At 42.5% G+C, this 22,640-nt stretch overlaps 1 protein-coding gene across 1 annotated transcript in view; it reads left to right on the forward strand.

Moving 5' to 3' along the window:
- Positions 1-22,640, forward strand: part of UBQLN1 (ubiquilin 1) — a 71,009-nt gene that overhangs the window by 40,507 nt on the left and 7,862 nt on the right. Inside the window, exons 7-8 of the mRNA XM_073633696.1 lie at positions 345-487; positions 11,064-11,147. Of these exons, the coding sequence (XP_073489797.1) occupies positions 345-487; positions 11,064-11,147 (227 nt within the window). The remainder of the gene's footprint in view (positions 1-344; positions 488-11,063; positions 11,148-22,640) is intronic.

Here is a 22,640-nt window from a genome sequence, read left to right on the forward strand (position 1 = left end):
CCGAGAACCCAGGGCAGAGGAAGAGCGCGTCCCCGCCGTGGGAAATTACAGGGCTCAGGTGAGTAAAACGGGGGGGGGGGGGGGTCGGTCACTAGAAGTTTTTTCACCTTAATACATAGGATGCATTAAGGTGAACAAACACGAGGGTTTACAACCTCTTTAACTAGAAGAAAAAAAAGACCAGAACGAATTTTTAAATATTATTGTATCCAAAACAAAAAAACAAGAGACGGTGGGCAGAGCCATGCAAATCAAACAAGACATTTTTTCCTTTAAACAGTGTCTGAATTTTTGGTCCTCATCCAAGATGATAATCCTAATCTTCTTAACTTTGTTTTCTACAGCTGGGATGTTCAATACACCAGGTATGCAGAGCCTGATGCAGCAAATAGCTGAAAATCCCCAGTTAATGCAAAATATGTTATCTGCCCCTTATATGAGAAGCATGATGCAGTCTCTCAGCCAAAATCCAGATCTTGCATCCCAGGTAAGGGAAGCCTCTTGTATTTTTGTTTTTGATTAGACATTTTGAGTTTCTATAGTACCAGTTCAATATGTGCAGTGGACAGTGCAAGCTTTTCTTCCATTTCCCTGTATGAAAAATTTTTATTATATGGTGCATAGTGAATATTTTGAAAACAAAAACCTTCCCCGTGCTTGGTGTATAATGAAAAAACAAAATTAAATCTATGAAAATTCTATATTTGAAATGGTCTGTTAGGATTTGTAGATGTTGCATAACTCAATGGTTGGATAAATTACAAACCATTTTAAAAATTTTAAAATATCCTGTGTGTGACATACAAAAATTAAATAAATGCCCCACTGGCATGTGCAAGAGTCCATTATGACTAGAGGTCGACCGATATGGGTTTTTCTCTGGCCGATGCCAAAGCCGATATTTAGAAATCGCGGTGGCCGATGGCCGATATATTAGGCCGATTTCTTTTTTTTTTTTTTTTTTCCCTTCATCTCATAAAATCTAACAGTTAGACCCCTTTCACACTGAGGCGATGCGCTGGCAGGATGTTAAAAAAAAAGTCCTGCAAGCAGCATCTTTGGAGCGGTGTATACCGCTCCTCCACCACTCCTGCCCATTGAAATGAATGCGCACCGCTGCCGAAGCGCCTGCAAAGCGTTTTGGCAGCAGCGCTTCATGGGCGCATTTAACCCCTTCCTCGGCCGCTAGCTGGGTTATAAGCGCCCCACTAGCAGCCGAATAGCGCCGCTAAAATGACGGTAAAGCGCCGCTAAAACTAACAGCGTTTTACCGTCAACGCCTGCCCCCTCCAGTGTGAAAGCAGCCTTAAGTAATTGATACAGAAAATTTTTTATATTTAAACATTTATTAAACAAAACAAACCTCCAATCATTTCACTTGTATGTATAATTTAGATTAAAAAAAATAACTATATCTTAAATATTTAATACACAAAAACAGGTAATCAAAACTTTTGGACGAAAAAAAATGGGCTAACTTTACTGCTTTTTTTTTTTTTTTATTTCATTAGTGTATTTTTTTTTTTTTTAAATTGCGTTTGAAAGACCGCTGCGCAAATACCGTGTGACATAAAATATTGCAACAACCGCTATTTTATTCCCTAGGGTCTCTGCTAGAAAAAATATATATAATGTTTGGGGGTTCTAAGTGATTTTATAGCAGAAAATACAGGATTTTTACCGATATATCGGTCGACCTCTAATTATGACCTTAAAAAAGAGTTCCTGTAGTGAGTGAAGTCACCAGTACCAGTGATCTCTCAAACATGCTTGAGCTCCACCACCAATATACACACTATCTTACCAGAATTGTAGACCCCCAATCACAGAGGTCATAAACGCCTGAAATAGCCACAGCAGTTATCCAATCACTCCAGAGCCCAGGGAACTTCACTCCAATAGTTGATGGTTATTATGGACAATCACCAGCCTACACATGTTCTCATGCCAAGCCTCATATTGCGACAGAAGAGATTAGAGAACTATATTTCATTACCATTAAAACTGAACGGCTTTATTCAAATCAGTTGTACTCACACAGGAATGTAGAAAACAAGCCAGTACCCCTACCGCTTGCCACCTGGTGCGCGTACGTGATGTCAGCGTCACAGTTCTGCCGCTACACTTTTTGTCCATGTTAGATGTCCTCAGGGGGAAGGGAGATCTCTGGGGATGAAACATGTAGGGGCAGATCTTTGACATTGACCTCATCACGCTTGCCAAGATGGGCGGCATGCTATAGTTGCTGCTGTTTTTTTTACATTCCTTTGTGAGTAAAAAATTTTTATTTTTTTTTTTTTTTTTTTTATGCCTGCACGTGTAGCTATGGTGGAGACAAGGCAAAAAGAGGGCAATTTTAAAATAGCTGGTAAACATTTGCTCTGCAGGGTCAATACAACAATGAACTTCAGGGTGCCAGTGCCCCCCTTGCACCAGAGCAAGAACTGGTTCTAACTTCGTCCTCAGCATCCAATTCTAGATCAAGTTCAGGCATACAACAGCATACTTCCAAAATCAATTTTCTGCATCTGTGTCACAACTTGGACAGATTATGGCCTTAATAAAGCCATCTATGTCCAGGGCTCAGAATTGCCCCACCTCTTCTCCTATATTTGTTTTTCATCCAGGGTTGGACCCTAATATGTCAGTCATAGAGTACGCAGAATCGAAAGTGGATAAAGAGGATGTTAAGGCAGTGTTGGAGGAAGCTGTGGAAGATTTCTCACCTCCGCACTGTCACTTTATTGAAGAGAGCTTTAAGCAACATGCATGTTAATGTTGAAAAGCTCATGGTCTGTCTACAAAAGCCTTGGAATTGTGCAAATTGACTTTTGTCTCGTCATGCCCCTTTGAATTCTAGTTGAGAAAGAGTTAAAACACACTGCTTTCTTCTTTGAAATCAGCCAAAAAGTGCCCAAGGACAGTCTGATTTCCAGAATGCCCTAAACCACCTCTTATCCCAGAGAGTAGTGGAATTATTACTACCACAGGACAGGTTCAAGGGATTCTTCTCAAACCTGTTCATTGTACCAAAGCCGGGGTTGGTTTTTGTCCTATCTTGGACCTAAAATCCCTTAACAAATTCCTCCACATTCCAAAATTTCGCATGGAATCTGCAAGGTCCATAATATATTTTTGGAGACAAGGGTAATGCTAGCATCCATGGACATCCATCCAAGATGCCCATGTGTGTGTTCCTATTTACCCACCTCCATCAGCGATCCCTTTTTTTTTTTTTTTTTTTTTTTTTAATGCTTTGCAGACCACTTCCAGTTTGTTAAACTGTCCTTTAGCCTATCCTTTGTTCCCAATGGTATTCACAAAGATCTTGGGACCCATGCTTGCTCTTCTTTGAACTCAGAGCACCCAAGTCACAGGCTATCTAGACCAGTGGTTCTCAACCCTGTCCTCAAGTACCCCCAACAGGCCATGTTTGCAGGTTTTCCTTTATCTTGCACAGGTGCTTTAAATCTGAGTCAATGGCTTGGTATTTTGGACCACTATTTTATCTACGATAAATTCACAAAACATGGCCTGTTGGGGGTACTTGAGGACAGGGTTGAGAACCACTGATCTAGACAACCTTCTACTGAAGGATTCATCTCCCTTGCAAATCTCAGTAAGGCTGGATTCACACCTATGCAGTTTTAGTGCTTTTTGCATTTGGCTGATTTGCAGTACAGTCCATTTAACATGGTTACCTATGGAACACATTCTGTAGTGCAGATCTGCAAAATGCAAAAAGGACTAAAAATGCATAGGTGTGAATCCAGCCTTAATGTCCAAAAGACAATTCTGCTACTTCAGGCCTTTTGGCTGAGTGATCAATTTCAACAGATCTGCTCTCCAGCTTTCCCTGCACATGGAATACTTGGGTCTGATCTGATCTTGCTACATCCCAAACAAAAGTCTCTCTCTTCCAGAAAAAGTTTTTTCTGAGAGCTCATACTGCACAAATGAGATCCTAGAAAGATCCTACAGTGAGATTCACTATGAGTTTAAGATCTAATGGTCACCTTATTTGAGGCTGTACCTTTTTAACCAATTTCACACAAGAACTCTCAAACAAAACATTCTGTCAGTATTGACAGAATGGCTCTTTTCCTGGAATACCACATGCTCCTATCCAGCTAAGAACTTCCTTGTCTAGTGGACAACCACTCCAAATCGTGGAACGTGATCGAAATGAAACCAAGCTCCCATCAACAGTCTTGGAGCTCAGAGCAGTCAGGTTGTCCTTCCTGCACTGGAGCCCCTAAAGGGACACCCAATTTGGGTACAGCCAGCAATGCCATCTCAGCGGTGTATATCAAGGGGGCAAGAGGAGCCTGGTGGCCTTGAAGGAAGCAAACCAGATTCTGTTGTGAACAGAAAATTGCTCTCCAGCAATTTCTGCATTCTACATCGCAGAGGTGGACAACTGGCAGTCAGATTATCTCAGCCACCATGACTTGCACTGGGGGAAAAGGTCTCTTTATCCAGATGTGTTCAAGCTGATAAGCCAAAGATGGGGGTCCGTGGATGTGAAGATCCTAGCCTCCAGATACAACAAGCTTTGTCACCTGACTTTGTCACCAGAATCAGGGATCCTGTAGCTTTGGCATTGGATGCTCTGATTATCTCCTGGTCTCAATTTAGGCTAATATGTCTTTGCTCTGCTGCGACTTCTTCTGCCTTGCCTGCTTGACAAAATAGAGCAAGAGGAAAATGGTGCATCTATTTGCACACAAATGGCCCAGAAGAACCTGGTACACAGGCATGCTCCTAGCAGACTATCCTTGATCTCTTCCCAATAGGCCAGATCTGCTGTCTCAAGGCTACCTCACTGTCCCTGACTTTAACAACATGGCTTTTGAAACTTGGGTCTTGAAAAACACTTAATCCGCCTTGCATTCTGGACTTCCTACAAACAGGTCTTGACCAGAATCTAGCACTTGGCACCGTAAAGGGGCAAGTGTCATCCTTAATCTTTTTTAAAGGCCTCTTGCTTCGCCCTCCCTTTTTGAAAACCTTTATTCAAGAAGTTTCTCCTGTTAGGCCCCCATTACAGCACCCTGAGCTTCCCTGGGGCCTTAAATGTGTTCTCTACCTTGCAGAAACCACCCTTTGAACTCATGAAAGGTATTCCCTTAAAGATTCTTGCCAGCAAAGTAGATTTTTGGTAGCCATCATGTCGATCAGGCGTGTCTTCGAACTGTCAACCCTTGCCTGTAAAGAGCCTTTCCACATTCTTCACAATTACAAGGTTGTATTATACCCAAGCTCATCTTTTCTTCAAAAGGTTCCAGCATTACATCTCAATGAGGACATTGTCCTTCTGCCGTTGTGTCCTGCTTCTAAGCATCCAAAGGAATTCCTCTACATTACCTGGATGCAGTTAGAGCCATTGGAGTGTACCGAAAAGCTACTGCTTCCTAGAGACAAATGGATTCCCTGTTTGTTCTTTCCCTGGGATCTTCCAAAGGGCACCCTGCTTCAAAATCCAACATTGCATACTGAATCAGGAACTTAATTGCAAAAGCTTATGCTGGTAAACACAAACCACCTCCTGTAATGTTGCGTGCCCACTCCACCAGATCTGTAGGAGTATTTTGGGCTTTTGGGCACCAAGCCTCTGTTGCCCAACTGTGTAAGGCCATCACCTTGTCTTCTCTTCTGTTCATACTTTCTCAAAGTTTTACCAGTTGGATGTCTAGTCTTCTGCGGATGCAGCTTTTGCTCACAAGGTTCTTGCAGTGACACTCTGAACTTCGAACCTTGACCTCTGTTTTTCCAGGGTCTGTTTTGGCACAGTTACATTTGCCTAGTTGTTACCCACCTTTTGTGTTCATTGCTAGGGGACATCCCATGGTGTATGAATTGGTTGCATATGTCCTTTAAAGGCAAGTCAAAATTCCTCATTGTCCAGTAAAGAGGAAGTAAACTCTGCTATACCTATTGCATTTTTCATCTAGTTATAAACACTTGTTTGCAGTCTTTTTATAGTATAATGTATGCAGTAATGGGTCTAACTTACTCTTTTTCTGAAGTTGGTAAAAAAAATCGTCTTCCGGGACAAAGCAGCGCCATCTTTGGTACTCTTATCTGAGTCCGCTGTGTACATAGTTTCCGCCCTCCCTGCTTTCCCCTGCTGTAATTTCCCACATGCACGATAGCCTCGTTCTCGATCCGAAAAAAAAAAAAAATTAATATGTTGATTTGTCCCTAATGCCATTGAAGATGTCCGGCTCCAGATGAATGTCCCATTAGTCTCTATGCCCTGGTTTAATCCCCGTGTGATGTCACAAGGGGAGATCCAGAAGGATGCCAAGTTTTGTGAGTCTTCACAGCTGAGCTGCGGACATGGCACGCTGTCACTGGGGAAACTGCACATAGAGTGTGCCCTGAATCAAAGGACGGGCAGCGCATGCGCCAGTGACATCAGCAAAAATTACAGGATGGGTTGCAAGAAGACAATACAAGTAAGACTTTTACAGGCAGTGATTAGTGGCTTTTGTAATGAGGTTTAGAATGTGCTGAAGTTTTGGTTGGAGAATTTACAACCACTTTAAATTCCATATCTTGGAGTACATAACACAGGCCACCCTCTAACCCTTTGTTTACTCTGCACTGCATGCTACAGAGAACTCAAGGAGTGGGATAGGGTTGCTAGTGTCTAATCACCTAAAGGTATGAGCAAGAGCAATATATGCTTCTGGATCAGCATTGTCAATAACTGAAAATGCATATTGGCAGGAAGCTTTTAAATCCATAAGGAAAAGGGGATGTATAGTGTTAGATAGAGAGATATAAATAAATATATATATCTATCTATCTATCGATAATATCTATCTATCTATCTATCTATCTATCTATCTATCTATCTATCTATCTATCTGTGTGTGTATATATCTATCTATCTATCTATCTGTGTGTGTATATATCTATATCTATATCTATATCTATCATTTTTTGAAATGTTCTTAACATTTGTAATAAAAAATTAAAATTATTATAAAAAGCAAATTTAACTTACTGAATAAGCTGTACTTTTATTTTAAGCATAATACTTTTTATATACATTGCATTTCACCTTCCCAATGTAACAAAATGACTATCAATTTGTAAAACTTCACACTGAAGATTTATTTTTCTCGGAAAAACAAATTGGGGGGGGCGTGGGGCGCAACGTTTTTGCCATGGTTTCAAAATTTCGGGAAATCGTACATCTCTAGCCACATGCACTCCATACTCTTTCCCACTGTACAGCATTGAGAAATTATCTATTTGCTGCTGCTTCCACTTGCAAAGAGACATGTGGAACATTGATTGTCAATTCGTCATGCCTGTCTACAGGCATTTTTGGTCACCTCTAGCCGCCTGATCATCCAGTCACCGACCCTCACCTGCTACCAGGTAGTGAGGTTTTGTGAGTACCTTGCCTCCTGCCTTCAGCCTGTGCTTTGCCTAACCGCACTGTGACTGTAATTTTAAAGGAAACCGTTTAAGCTCTTATTGATGCATGTTGCACCAGTCTGAAATTAGAGGATTAGCCTGTGGCTTCTACCAGTGCACGCTGATAACTTGTATACTCCCCCTAAGCCTTATTGACTTTGGGGATTCAGCCATGTCTCACCTTAACAAGGCGAGTACCATACTGGTGGAGGATGCACCTTAGACCTTTTCATAGCTCTGTTATCACTGGTGGGTCCCACTCTGCACTCCATTCCAGCTGTTACATTACTTTGGCAAATCATTTCTGACTGGTGAAAATGTTTTAAAATGTAGCTTACCCCCCCGCCCCCCCCCCGGTTAGCTCACTACTGGTTGAATGCATTGAGCAGATGGCTGTTGCATTCAATTTCTCCTGTGACCTCTGAAATCTGTTCATCCTATATCTCGCATTTGACTTCTGTCAGTGCAAATGCATAAAAACACTGGCTAAAGTGACTGCAAAATGTTCTTGCAATAAGCATCTGGTCCATATGGGACAGGGGCAGCTGCTCTTCAGGCTGGCTCTTTATAATCTCAAGGATGCTACCAGTGGGAAGAGCCCTCCTCTTCCTCAGTGGAAGAAGCCTTAGGAGCAGTCGGCAAAGTTTTCTCCCTCCTATGCCCATCAAGAAGTGTGCCTTTCGTTTCTTTACTCCTTCAACTTCAGTATTGGTGTCCTCCATTCTTGGTTCCCCATGCACCTGAAAATCTGATATTGATAATCCAAGTCTGCCAGATCCTTGGACAAGCTTTCCTCCACTTAATGGTGTCCCTCAACAGATTGGACCAACCTGTTTGAAGTGCCACCTAATCTGGATTCAGTGGAATGACGATGTGGTGGCGTACATTTACCATCACGATGGGGACCAAAAGTCCTGCTGTGGCAAGAGAGATGTAACGAGAGATGTAACGGATCCTATCTTGGACAGAACTGCACATGTACATGTACATTCCAGGCATAGGCAGACAGGGTTACATATGGACTCTGGCGAGTGGTCTCAACACCAGGGCGCATTCAGGGCTTGTTTTCCAAAAGGATGATGCCAGATGTGGATCTTTTCTCCATGTTAAACAACCAACTGGACTTTTTTTTTTTTTTTTTTTTCTCGTTGTACCAATCCTCTGGAGGAAACGGTGGGTGCTCTGGTACCTTCATAGGATTAGTATGCACTGATCTATGCCTTTCCTCCTCTGAAAATTCCTATTTCTCTGTTCCACAGAATCAAGATGTAGGGGCAGGGGTGTCAAACTTCATTTCATCACGGGCCACATCCGCATTATGGTTGCCCTCAAAGGGTTGGTTGTATCTGTAGATGTCCAGAGCCTCCCCTTACGTCAGATTTTAAGAGCCCCCCCCTCGCCATCAGAAGTCAAAAGTCCCGACCCTTACATCACAGTGCAACCCCCCCACCTTGTGCTGCTTCTGGAAAGAAGCTGGGGGCAGAGTTGGGAAGCAGACAGTGCAGGGTCTGGAGGAGGGCTAGAGTCAGCTGCTAGAGTGTGCTGAATGCTGAGGACAGGGGAGGCAGGGAAACCAGGGAGTGCTGCAGCTGCACAGAGGAACAGGATCTTAACTTCGTGTGAGGGACTTTGCTTCTCCTTTTGAATGCACTTCTTTCTGCAACTGAGTCTGGAGCAGTGTTTGGCTCAGAATGCCTCTTAGGTGTCAAGGTTTCTGCTTTTCCCATTTTATTTTAGAGACCAGTCGCCTCTTACTCTTTGTTTAGGACCTTTGCACAGGGTGTCTGCCATGTAGCTCCACATTTTTGTTCCGCTGTGACTTGATGAGATCAAAATCTTGTTCTCCCTGTGCTTCTGAAACTGCCATTTGAACCCATTATATGCACTCCTTTCTCTATCCTCGCCTACAAGGTATTTTTCTTTGTAGCTGTCACACCTCTAAGATGAGTATCTGGTGGCTTTTTTGTCTTGTATTAGTTTCAAAGTGGTGTTTAAAGTCCATGACTTCCTTCCTACCTAAGGTAGTCCCTGCTTTTCATCTTAACCAAAACATTGTTCTCTTATCCCATTGTCTGGTACTGGTTCATCAAAAGGAAATGTCTCTTGTCTGGATGTGAGGCAGGCTGTGCAAGTCTGCTTCAGCCACAGTTTTTTTCCGAAATACGGCTTCTCTTATAGCCATTAAGGATGGGGCCCAGGTTCTCTGTGCCCCTGACATACCATTGTTCAGGCTTATGTCCCAAGGATCAGGTTCCCTTTTCCTGTGAAGGTGTGCTCTTCTAGATCTGTGAGCACCCTTTTGGGCTTTTCAGCATCAGGGAACTGTTTCTCAGATTTTTACATCTGCCACCTGGTCTCCTGTTCACATGTTCTTGTCAGGTTGATGTTGCTTTCTCATCTGATGCCAGCGTCGGGTTTAAGGTCCTTCAGACAGCTCTTTGAGCTACAAATACTCCCCAGTTCCTTTTTACTTGGGCCTGTTAGTGGTTGGTTGATGTGTTGCCCACCCCTCTGTTGGGTTGCTTTTGGACTGCCCATAAGTTTAAGGCTTCTGTGTCTCTCACAATGAACAAGAAAATTTGGATATTTGTTCTTGCTATAAAATCTTTTCTTAGTCTGTTGTGGGATACAGGTCTCAGGTCTGTTTTTTATGGGCCTGCTCTTGGTACTACATTGTCACAAAACTATTTTGACCGGAGCCCTTGAATGGACTCGAAAGTATTTTATGGGGTCCACAAAAATCCTATTCTGCAATGCATAAAGCAGTACAAAATATTGGGCATCCTTCCTTCCTTTTTGCATTGGAACAGGTACATTTTTGAAGTGGAACTCCAGCCAAAAGAATAATTACATTTTTTTGGATAGCATAGGGAAGGGTTAAAACCCCTGTAACATTTGTTTTGCTGTCTCTGCCTTTGTTCAGAAGATTTCACCCCACTTTTTGTCCCTATGACAGTTGAATTTTGAACATTTTGAGTTGTTGGGAAAACAAGGATTGGTGATAAAGCTTTTGAATTTCCCTTCCTAGGAGTAGATTTCCTCTCACTTCCTGTTGTCTCCCTGCGTTTGTAAGTCAGATGTTTGTAACCCGGGGACCGCCTCTAATTTGTATTTTATTGCAAAAGGGACATTGCATGCCTCTTCTGTAGTAAAGATCATGCCTGTTTGCGTTTTTTGTTTTTTTGTTTTTACTCTAGTTCCACTTTAAGTTATGTGTTAAGTAGGTGCATCTGAAGTTAATACTAGCAGAAGGAAGCAAGATGCTACCTTAATAGAACTGCAGATAGTTGAGGGTGTCAGTATACATATGGGTTTTTTTTTTTGTTTGTTTTTTGAGTGCAAATGAGCTGAAAATTCAAAAATGGTAGGATTAGCTTGTACCTTTTTGAAACCTTTAAAAACAAATCAGATTCTTTGCTATATTTGAAAGATGAAGTCTTTGCTCTAGCCAAGTGATTGGCTTATGTGAATTTGCTACATCACATTTTGTATTCACATATGCTGTTCACCTGCTTACATCAAGCACATTTCAAAAATAGTGGCATTTCATAATGTGATTATTTTGGCTTGTTCATTTTTAATGTGTGTACTTTATTAAACACAATGTAACCAATGCTTTTTTTCATCAGATGATGCAAAATAATCCTTTATTTGCTGGGAATCCTCAACTTCAAGATCAAATGAGACAGCAGTTGCCAACTTTCTTACAGCAGGTGTGTGTAAAGATCATCAATCAAAGCGTTTGTAAATATTAACATACATTCGCTTTTGAGCGAACACTAAACCTTTGATCTTGTTTCACTTTACATCATGAAGTAAGCCGTCCTACCATGTAAACCTACACAGTAGCTAAAATGTGTGTGTCTGTTCAGTGGATTGCTAAATTTAAAAAAATAAAACTCATTTTCAGGCCTTTAAAATAGGATTAGCACTATTGGGGATTTTCCAGTTTATAAACATTACTCTTTCTATGTAAAAATGTGCCTGTGTTCTTACTGGTGTCTTGTATGCGGCCATTTCAACTGTGGGCAAATGAAGCCCGGGCTGCTCTGTTCTGGTATATTTCCTTTGCTGTTCTGACCCACAAACCTGTAATCTCCCGCATGCTCTCTAAGCCTATGGCTTGGCTTTGCCTGCATACTAAACACAGTGCAGATCTCTCTTCCTCCGGTGTGAGCTTTCATCTCTGCCTTCAAGCCTTTCTCCAGCCCTCCATCCGCCTGCCTCCAGTTCCCCCCTCACCGCTATCTCACAATAAGTGAGAAGAAAAAAGAAAGAAACCCGGGATTTGTTTCAGAGCAGCCCTTTTCTTAACTACTTCAAAGACCGCAGTACATATACATACATTGTGGCTTTGAAGTGGTTTACTGGGATTATGGGCGAAGATATCAGCATTAACCCCAGTATCTTTTTCTTCAGCTGGTGGCTGGCTTTCTCATGGAAGTGTACGGAGCGGCTCTTGAGCCACTGGACCGCTTTTAGATGCAGCAGGAGGTGACGCCCCCTTCCTGCTGCTCACCTGGAGCCTCAGGCTTGCTGTTTCTGCCGACCCATCCGAGAAACGATCAGATGATGCGGCTGGCTGATCTCAGAGGCTATCAAAGAGTAGATCATGCGTCATGCATAACTTCTGGTCCAGGCTAATAAATAATAGCAGCGGCAGTTGCTGGACTACATTCAGGTCCATAAATATTGGGACATCGACACAATTCTAATTTTTTTGGCTCTATACACCACCACAATGGATTTGAAATGAAACTAACAAGATGCGCTTTAACTGCAGACTTTCAGCTTTAATTTGAGGGTATTTACATCCAAATCAGGTGAACAGTGTAGGAATTACAACAGTTTGTATATGTGCCTCCCACTTTTTTAGGGACCAAAAGTAATGGGACAGATTAACAATCATCCATCAAACTTTCACTTTTTAATACTTGGTTGCAAATCCTTTGCAGTCAATTACAGCCTGAAGGAACGCATAGACATCACCAGACGCTGTGTTTCATCCCTGGTGATGCTCTGCCAGGCCTCTACTGCAATTGTCTTCAGTTCTTGCTTGTTCTTGGGGCACTTTTCCTTCAGTTTTGTCTTCAGCAAGCGAAATGCATGCTCAATCGGATTCAGGTCAGGTGATTGATTTGGCCATTGCATAACATTCCACTTCTTTCCCTTAAACTCTTTGGTTGCTTTCGCAGTATGCGAAACGGGTCTGCACTGTGAAGCGCCGTCCAATGAGTTCTGAAGCATTTTGCTGAATATGAGCAGCTAATATTGCCCGAAACACTTCAGAATTAATCCTGCTGCTTTTGTCAGCAGTCACATCAATAAATACAAGAGAACCAGTTCCATTGTCAGCCATACATGCTCATGCCATGACACTACCACCACCATGCTTCACTGATGAGGTGGTATGCTTTGGATCATGAGCAGTTCCTTTCCTTCTCCATACTCTTCTCTTCCCATCACTCTGGTACAAGTTGATCTTGGTCTCATTTGTCCATAGGAGGTTGTTTCAGAACTGTGAAGGCTTTTTTTAGATGTTTGGCAAACTATAATCTGGCCTTCCTGTTTTTGAGGCTCACCAATGGTTTACATCTTGTGGTGAACCCTCTGTATTCACTCTGGTGAAGTCTTCTCTTGATTGTTGACTTTGACGCACATACACCTACCTCCTGGAGAGTGTTCTTGATCTGGCCAACTGTTGTGAAGGGTGTGTCTTCACCAGGGAAGGAGTTCTTCGGTCATCCACCACAGTTGTTTTCCGTGGTCTTTTGGTGTTGCTGAGCTCACCGGTGCATTCATTCTTTTTAAGGATGTTTCAAACAGTTTATTTGGCCACACCTAATGTCTTTGCTATCTCTCTGATGGATTTGTTTTGTTTTGTTTTTTCAGCCTAATGATTTCTTGCTTCACTGATAGTGACAGCTCTTTGGATCTCACATTGAGAGTTGACAGCAACAGATTCCAAATGCAAATGGCACACTTGAAATGAACTCTGGACCTTTTATCTGCTCCTTTAAATGGGATAATGAAGGAATAACACACACCTGGCCATGAAACAGCTGAGCAGCCAATTGTCCCATTACTTTTGGTCCGTTAAAAAGTGGGAGGCACATATACAAACTGTTGTAATTCATACACCATTCACCTGATTTGGATGTAAATACCCTCAAATTAAAGCTGAAAGTCTGCAGCTAAAGCACATCTTGTTTGTTTCATTTCAAATCCATTGTGGTGGTGTATAGAGCCAAAAAGATTAGAATTGTGTTGATGTCCCAATATTTATGGACCCGACTGTATTTGCTCAAGCAGTGGGTGGATTTTTTCTGGCAGTACCTCTGCATTTGTGCATCGAACTATGGTCAGAAGGGGAGGTGGAAACAGCCAAAAAAAGGGCCCAAAGGTGTCTCCCTCAGGCTCTGAGGACCCCAGTCTCATCTCTGCAATGCCATCCTCCCCTGAGAGATCTGGGGTGGCTGGTCAGGGTGAGCCATTGGGGCCGTCAAGTGTTTCAACTGTTTCCAACATTGCAGCCCCTGTCTATAATACAGGGGATGCTTTTTCCTCAGCTTTGGTGGGATTGGAAGAAAGGTTAGCAGCTTTAATCGCATCTTCCCAGACTGGAAGAAAACGCGACAGGGTCCCCTTCTACTACCCCTGACCCTCAAACAGAGGAACGGAGGGCAGGAGAGGATGAATTCCCCTCAGGGGACCATGAAGAGACTGATAACTCCTCTTCTAAGGTGTCAATTGCGGAAGGACCTCCTTTAGCTTCACAATCTGAAAGATTGCTGGTGCAATCTCTTACTAAAATGGTCCGCTCCACATTTATGCTACCCTTAACTGAGTCGGTTGGTGAGCCCACTTCTTGTTTGGGTTCGCTAAAGCCTCCTCAAGCTTTGCATGCCTTTCCTGTCCATTCATTGCTGGAACAGCTTATGTATTCTGAGTGGGAGCATCCAGATGATAAGCTTTTTTTTTTTTTTTTTTCCTCCTAAAAAATCCTCAGAACTTTATTCCATGGAGGAAAAATTCACTAAAGTGGGAGATGCCAGCAATTGAGGCTACTATGTCCTCTATGAATAAAAGTTTGACTTTTCCGGTAGACATTGCTCAAATGCTTGGGGATCCAACTGATAAGAAATTGGAATTCCTGTTAAACGCATTTTCTTTGGCAGGTTCAGTGAATCAACATGCAGGCCCAGGATTTAGCCGAGTTACCAGGGGCTTTAGGTTTTGTAATTGACGCTACGAGATATTCTATTCCTCAGGCCTCATGCCTTACGCTTGGGCTGGTGCTTATGCGTAGAATCCTATGGTTGAAAAATTGGTCAGCCGAAGCACCATGCAAAAAACTCCTGGCTAGTTTCCTTTCCGTGGTGAACAGTTGTTTGGGGATGATTTGGATAAATACATCCAAAAAATTTCAAGTGGAAAAAGTACCCTTTTGCCAGTTAAGAAAAGGAGTAAACATCTTTTATTTAAACAAGCTCCATCTCCAGTGCCAGGCACATCGGCTCCAGGCCTCCAGGCAGTCACGACGGCCTCCGCCGTCGGGTTCAAGAGGTAAACCTCAGGGTCAACCCCAGGGACAAAAGAAGTCCTGGGGAAGGAAACCTACAAAACAAAATGCTAAAGCCTCTTTATGAAGGAGTGCCCCCGCTTGCTTGAGTGGGGGGAAGACTTCTGCAGTTCTCAAAGGTCTGGCAGGAGGAGTTTTGAGACAAATGGGTGATCTCCACAATAGCTCTAGTTTACAAATTAGAGTTCCGAGAGTTCCCATCTCCTCGTTTTCTCAGATCAAATGTCCTCAAGGATGCAGAGAAAAAAGTCTCTTTCAAGCATTGGACCGTCTTTTGTCTCAAAAAGTGATCATGGTGGTCCCCATGGAAGAGCAGGGGTTGGGGTTTTATTCAAACCTTTTCACGGTTCCAAAACCAAATGGAGATGTCAGACCCATTCTAGATCTCAGATTTAAACCAGTTCCTGAATATCTGCTCTTTTCGCATGGAATCAATCCGATCAGTTGTCGCTATCCTACAAGTAGGAGAACATCTGGCGTCAATCGACATCAAGGATGCATACCTCCATGTGCTTATTTTCCCCGCTCACCAGAAATATCTGCGTTTCGAGGTATAAAATCTCCTTTTTCAGTTTGTAGCTCTGCCTTTCGGTCTAGCTACTGCACCTCTGGTGTTTACAAAGGTCCTGGCCCCTCCTCTGGCCAGATTAAGGGCTCAAGGTATAACGATTATAGCTTACCTAGACTATCTGCTCTTGATAGACCAGTCGGTAGCCCGCTTAGACCAAAGTATGGTCACCACAGTCAACTACCTGGAATAACTACGTTGGATTCTCAACCTAGAGAAATCTTCCTTAAATCCATCAAGGACATTAGAGTACTTGGGTCTGATCGTATATACAGCGCCATAAAGGAGCTGATTCAGGTGGTCAGAGCAAAGAAGAATCCTTCTATTCAGCTTTGAATTAAGTTATTGGGAAAGATGGTGGCTTCATTCAAAGCCGTTCCTTATGCTCAGTTTCATTCGAGAATGCTGCAAAACAGTATCCTATTGGCTTGGAACAAGAAGGTCCAAGCTCTAGCTTTCCCAATGCGTCTGTCTCCAAAGGTGCGCCAGAGCCTCAATTGGTGGTGGATAACCAAAAATCGGCAGAACGGAAAATCCTTCTTACCAGTTACCTGGAAGGTGGTAACAGATGCCAGCCTTTCGGGTTGGGGAGCAGTCCTGGAAGAGACAACTGTCCAAGGGAAATGGTCCAGAACCAAAAGGACCTTGCCCATCAGCATTCTAGAGATTCAGGCAGCGCACTTGGCCCTGAAGGCCTGGGCATTAAGGTTACGGAATTGTCCAATCCGACAATGCCACGGCTGTGGCCTATATCAATCACCAGGAGGCACAAGAAGTCATGCGGCCCAGAGAGAAGTGAATCATATCCTAACTTGGGCAGAAAACCATATACCTTGCCTATCGGCGGTCTTCATTCCAGGAATAGAAAATTGGCAGGGGGACTACTTGAGTCGCCAGTAGTTGTTCCCGGGAGAATGGTCCCTTCGCCCCGATATCTTTCTGGCAATATGCCGGAGATGGGGGATCCCGAACGTAGAACTATTTGTGTCCAGGTTCAACAAAAAGGTTGACAACTTTGTGTCAAGAACAAAGGATCCGCTAGCATGCGGAACAGATGCCTTGGTAGCCCTGTGGGATCAGTTTTCACGGATTTATGCATTCCCTCCTATTCTGCTGCTTCCACGACTTCTGCGCAGGATCAAGCAGGAAGGGAAGTGTGTGATCCTTTTTGTCCCGGCGTGGCCCAGAAGATCTTGGTATGCAGAGATCATAAAGATGGCTGTAGGGGACCCATGGACCCTACCACCATGTCTGGACCTACTCTCGCAAGGTCCAGTATTCCATCCTACCTTACAAACGCTAAATTTAACGGTTTGGCTATTGAGACCCACATTCTGAAAAAGTGTGGGCTGTCAGGATCAGTTGTATCTACCTTGATTAGTGCAAGGAAGCTGGCCTCCACGGTCATATATTCGAGTCTGGAAGGCATATGTTTCCTTGTGTGAATCCAGGGGTTGGCATCCCAGAAAGTATGTCATAGGTAGAATCCTTGCCTTTCTGTAAATGGGGTTAGAAATGAAGCTGACCTTGAGTACTATCAAAGGCCAGGTCTCGGCCTTATCTGTATTGTTTCAACGATCACTTGCTTCGCGTTCTTTGGTCCGTAGCTTTATACAGGTGGTAACGCACCTTAATCCACCGGTTAGGTCACCCCTTAACCCTTGGGACTTGAATTTAGTTCTGTCGGTATTACAGAAACAGCCTTTTGAGCCGAACCGACATATTCCCTTGATTCTTTTGACAAGGAAGCTAGTTTTTCTGGTAGCCATATCTTCGACAAGAAGGGTATAAGAGTTTGGCTGCTCTTTCTTGTAAAGAGCCATATTTAATTATTCACAAGGATAGGGTAAGTATTGCATCCTCATCCTAACTTTCTACCAAAGGTAGTATCAGGTTTTCATCTAAACCAGGATATTGATTTACCTTCATTTTTTTCCAGAACCCTGTTCTACGGAAGAAAAGTCATTCTCTTGATGTATTGAGAGCAGTCAAAGTCTACTTGAAGGGGACTGCTCAGATTCGAGAAACGGATGTTTTGTTTGTGTTGCCTGAAGGTCCTAGAAAAGGACAGGCAACATCGAAATCTACTATTTCTAAGTGGATTCTGCAAGTAATTGTTCAAGCTTATGGTTTGAGGAGGAAGATTCCACCTTTTCAAATCAAAGCGCACTCTATCAGGGCTGTTAGTGCTTCATGGCCAGTGCATCGCCAAGCCTCCATAGCTCAAATCTGCAAGGCCGCAACTTGGTCTTCAGGCCATACATTCACCAGATTCTATCAGGTGGATGTAAAAAGGCATGAGGATATCGCCTTTGGGCGCAGTGTGCTGCAGGCAGCAGTATAGGTTCTCAGGTCAAATGGCACCCTACTACTGTTTGTCTCTCCCTTCCCTCAGATAGCATTGCTCTGGGACATCCTACATAGTAACTATTATTGCTCTGTGTCCTGTGATGTACGATAAAGAAAATAGGATTTTTTTATAACAGCTTACCTGTAAAATCCTCTTCTTGGAGTACATCACGGGACACAGGTCCCTCCCCTCTTTGGATACACATATATTGCTTTTCTACAAAAACTGAGGTCCCAGTAATGGGAGGGGTTATATAGGGAGTGAACTTCCTGTCTTAGGGTGTGTCGGTGTCCATCACCTAAAGGTGGCCTATATAGCCCATATAGTAACTACTATGGCTCTGTGTCCTGTGATGTACGATAAAGAAAATGATTTTACAAGTAAGCTGTTATAAAAAATCCTATTTTTTTTTAGATCCTCAGAGTTCTTTGCCATGAGGTGCCATGTTGAACGTCCAGTGACCAGTATGAGAGTGAGAGCGATAACCCCAAATTTAACACACCTGTTCCCCATTCACATGTGAGAGCTTGTAACACTAACAAGTCACATGACACCAGGGATGGAAAATGGCGAATTGGGCCCAATTTGGACATTTTCACATAGGGGTTTACTCACTTTTGTTTTCAGCAGCTTAGACAATAATGGCTGTGTGGAGTTATTTTGAGGGGACAGCAAATTTACACTGTTATACAAGCTGTACACTCACTACTTTACATTGTAGAAAAGTGTCATTTCTTTAGTGTTGTCACATGAAAACATATACTAAAATATTTACAAAAATGTGAGGGGTGTACTCACTTTTGTGAGATACTGTGTGTGTGTGTGTGTGTGTGTGTGTGTGTGTGTGTGTGTATGGATAGATGGATGTATCTCTATCTCAAAACCTACCTACACAAGATCAGATTTTTCCATCCTTCTTTGTTTGCTACATGGGAAAGGAAAGTGACTTCAAGGAAGATTTACCACAGTACTTGAAATTCCTACTTTGCTTGCTGTTTGGCTAGGGGATTTCATCCTCAAGTATTCCATGGGTCGCATTCTGGCTTTTATCCAGTCCGGAGTTGATCTGGGACTTGCTGTGAGTATAACGAAAGGTCAGATTTTGGCCTTGGTGATCTTTTTTTTAACCCATCCAGGATATTCCTTTAGTCCTGACGTGGAAGTTTCTTTTTCTGGTTGCCATTACTTTAGCTTGGACAGTTTTGGAATTGGCTGCTTTCCTATAAGTGCATGACTGAAAAGGAGTACTCAGCCTATATTTAAATAAATATTATGAAAACATATGTTAAATGTGGCAAACTGAATACTAGGTTGGGAGATTGATCCCACTTCCCCTTAAAGGAAATATATTCAATAGCAAATCAAATTTGTGCATAAAAACCGTGAAGGATTGCAGTATACAGGTAAAAGCCAGTAAATTAGAATATTTTGAAAAACTTGATTTATTTCAGTAATTGCATTCAAAAGGTGTAACTTGTACATTATATTTATTCATTGCACACAGACTGATGCATTCAAATGTTTATTTCATTTAATTTTGATGATTTGAAGTGGCAACAAATGAAAATCCAAAATTCCGTGTGTCACAAAATTCGAATATTACTTAAGGCTAATACAAAAAAGGGATTTTTTAGAAATGTTGGCCAACTGAAAAGTATGAAAATGAAAAATATGAGCATGTACAATACTCAATACTTGGTTGGAGCTCCTTTTGCCTCAATTACTGCATTAATGCGGCGTGGCATGGAGTCGATGAGTTTCTGGCACTGCTCAGGTGTTATGAGAGCCCAGGTTGCTCTGATAGTGGCCTTCAACTCTTCTGCGTTGTTGGGTCTGGCATTCTGCATCTTCCTTTTCACAATACCCCACAGATTTTCTATGGGGCTAAGGTCAGGGGAGTTGGCTGGCCAATTTAGAACAGAAATACCATGGTCCGTAAACCAGGCACGGGTAGATTTTGCGCTGTGTGCAGGCGCCAAGTCCTGTTGGATCCTGAAATCTCCATCTCCATAGAGCAGGTCAGCAGCAGGAAGCATGAAGTGCTCTAAAACTTGCTGGTAGACGGCTGCGTTGACCCTGGATCTCAGGAAACAGAGTGGACCGACACCAGCAGATGACATGGCACCCCAAACCATCACTGATGGTGGAAACTTTACACTAGACTTCAGGCAACGTGGATCCTGTGCCTCTCCTGTCTTCCTCCAGACTCTGGGACCTCGATTTCCAAAGGAAATGCAAAATTTGCTTTCGTCAGAAAACATGACTTTGGACCACTCAGCAGCAGTCCAGCTCTTTTTTTCCTTAGCCCAGGTGAGACGGTTTTCGCGCTGTTTCTTGGTCAACAGTGGCTTGACACGAGGTATGCGGCAGTTGAAACCCATGTCTTTCAAGCGTCTCTTGGTGGTGGATCTTGAAGCACTGACTCCAGCAGCTGTCCACTCCTTGTGAATCTCCCCCACATTTTTGAATGGGTTTTTTTTCACAATCTTGACTAGGGCGCGGTGATCCCTATCGCTTGTACACTTTTTCTGACCACAGTTTTTCCTTCCCTTTGCCTCTCTATTAATGTGTTTGGACACAGAGCTCTGAGAACAGCCAGCCTCTTCAGCAATAACCTTTTGTGTCTTTCCCTCCTTGTGCAATGTGTCGATGGTCGCCTTTTGGACAGCTGTCAAATCTGAAGTCTTCCCCATGTTTGTGTAGGCTTCAGAACTGGACTGAGAGACCATTTAAAGCCCTTTGCAGGTGTTTTGAGTTAATCAGCTGATTAGTTTGTGGCACCAGGTGTCTTCAAAATTTAACCCTTACACAATATTCGAATTTTGTGACACACGTTATTTTGGATTTTCATTTGTTGCCACTTCAAATCATCAAAATTAAATGAAATAAACATTTGAATGCATCAGTCTGTGTGCAATGAATAAATATAATGTACAAGTTACACCTTTTGAATGCAATTACTGAAATAAATCAAGTTTTTCAAAATATTCTAATTTACTGGCTTTTACCTGTGTGTGTGTGTGTGTGTGTGTATATATATATATAAAAAAAAAAAGGAAAAATATCTTAATTTGGAGAAAATATGAAAAAAAAAGATGAAAAAAGGGAAAGTCCATATACAAAAAAACACCCTACAAGTGCTGTGGTAATGCAAAAAAAAAAGGTCCAATTTAAATGAAATCCCAGATGTGTGAGGTCTGTTTCCCCCATATGATGTCCACACTCCATTGAGGGCTGAGTGTTGCCTTTTCCCTGTGGATCCATCCGCTATACAGCCTTTACAGCACTACAGTTTCAGAGGTTCAAATCCGGTCATCATTCTGGTTCCCGAGTTGTCCGAGCAGCAGGACTACAATGCCCATTTAGACCCTCTGTAACGGGGGGTCATGGGGTTCCGGTAAGCGGCCAGGCACTTCATTTATGGTGGTGGACCCACACATCTGGGATTTCATTTAAATTGGACCTTTTTTTTGCATTACCACAGCACTTGTAGGGTGTTTTTTGTATATGGACTTTCCCTTTTTTCATCTTTTTTTTTTTTTTTATATTTTCTCCAAATTAAGATGATATTCCTTTTTTTTTTATATATATATACTGCAATCCTTCACGGTTTTTATGCACGAATTTGATTTGCTATTGAATATATTTCCTTTAAGGGGAAGTAGGATCAATCTCCCAACCTAGTATTCAGTTTGCCACAGTTATCATATGTTTTCATAATATTTATTTAAATATAGGCTGAGTACTCCTTTTCAGTCATACACATGTTAGTTTTGTTTTGAGCGCGAGTCAATATTTTTCTCACTTGATTTCTGTGTGTTTGTGTCACATATAGGACTCTGCAGCATAGATGGTTAACATTATTTATTTTTGATGCGCAGTTAATTATTTATTTTTTCTTGCTTTCCTATAAGAAATTGTTCTAGTGCTTCACTGTGACGAGCTGTCCTTTTTACCCTAAGGTGGTTTCTTAATTTCATCTCAAGCAGGACATTGTCTTGCTTTCTTCTGTCTTAAACTTCAAATGCTGGGTCAAAGGCTCTTCATACCTTGGAAATGGTTTGCGCTAGGGTTGCACCGATACCACTTTCTTAATACTGTGTACAAGTACCTATACTTTTTTTCCAAGTACTCGCTAATACTTTTTTTTTGTCATGTGACCGTGGTACTAATATATGGCACTGATGGGGCATGGAATGTCTTTATTTTTTACAATTTTATGTTTATTATTATTATTGAGTGTGTGTGTGTGTGTGTGTGTGTGTGTGTGTGTGTGTGTATATATATATATATGTATGCGTATATAATGTATATATATTTTTTTTTAATTATATTATATCAACCCTGTGGGGGGGAGGTTGGTAAATAGACCCCTGACATCTCCCCTTTTGAGACAGGGAAAGGGACTGAGGGCACAGATTCCCCAGTCCCATTCTCTGTAGCCTCAGCTGCACTGAAGATGGACAGGAGACAGAAGCTCTTCTACATTCATAAACTGAAGCATCGTAAACACAGTTATGCATGGACAGAGTCAGTGGCCAGAGGAGGACGTGGAACAGTCGGGAACAATCGTGGGGGGAGTTACAATCTCACCGGTCTCCCTGCGCGGCTTTCAATAAAGTAGCTGAAAGCGGTGGGAGGAAGAGGAGGAGAAGCAGCTGTCGGATGCTTTATTGAAAGCCACGCAGGGAGATCGGTGATTGTAA

The sequence above is a fragment of the Aquarana catesbeiana genome, linkage group LG01, assembly GCF_042186555.1.
Source record: "Aquarana catesbeiana isolate 2022-GZ linkage group LG01, ASM4218655v1, whole genome shotgun sequence".
In the NCBI taxonomy this organism is placed as follows: Eukaryota; Metazoa; Chordata; class Amphibia; order Anura; family Ranidae; genus Aquarana; species Aquarana catesbeiana.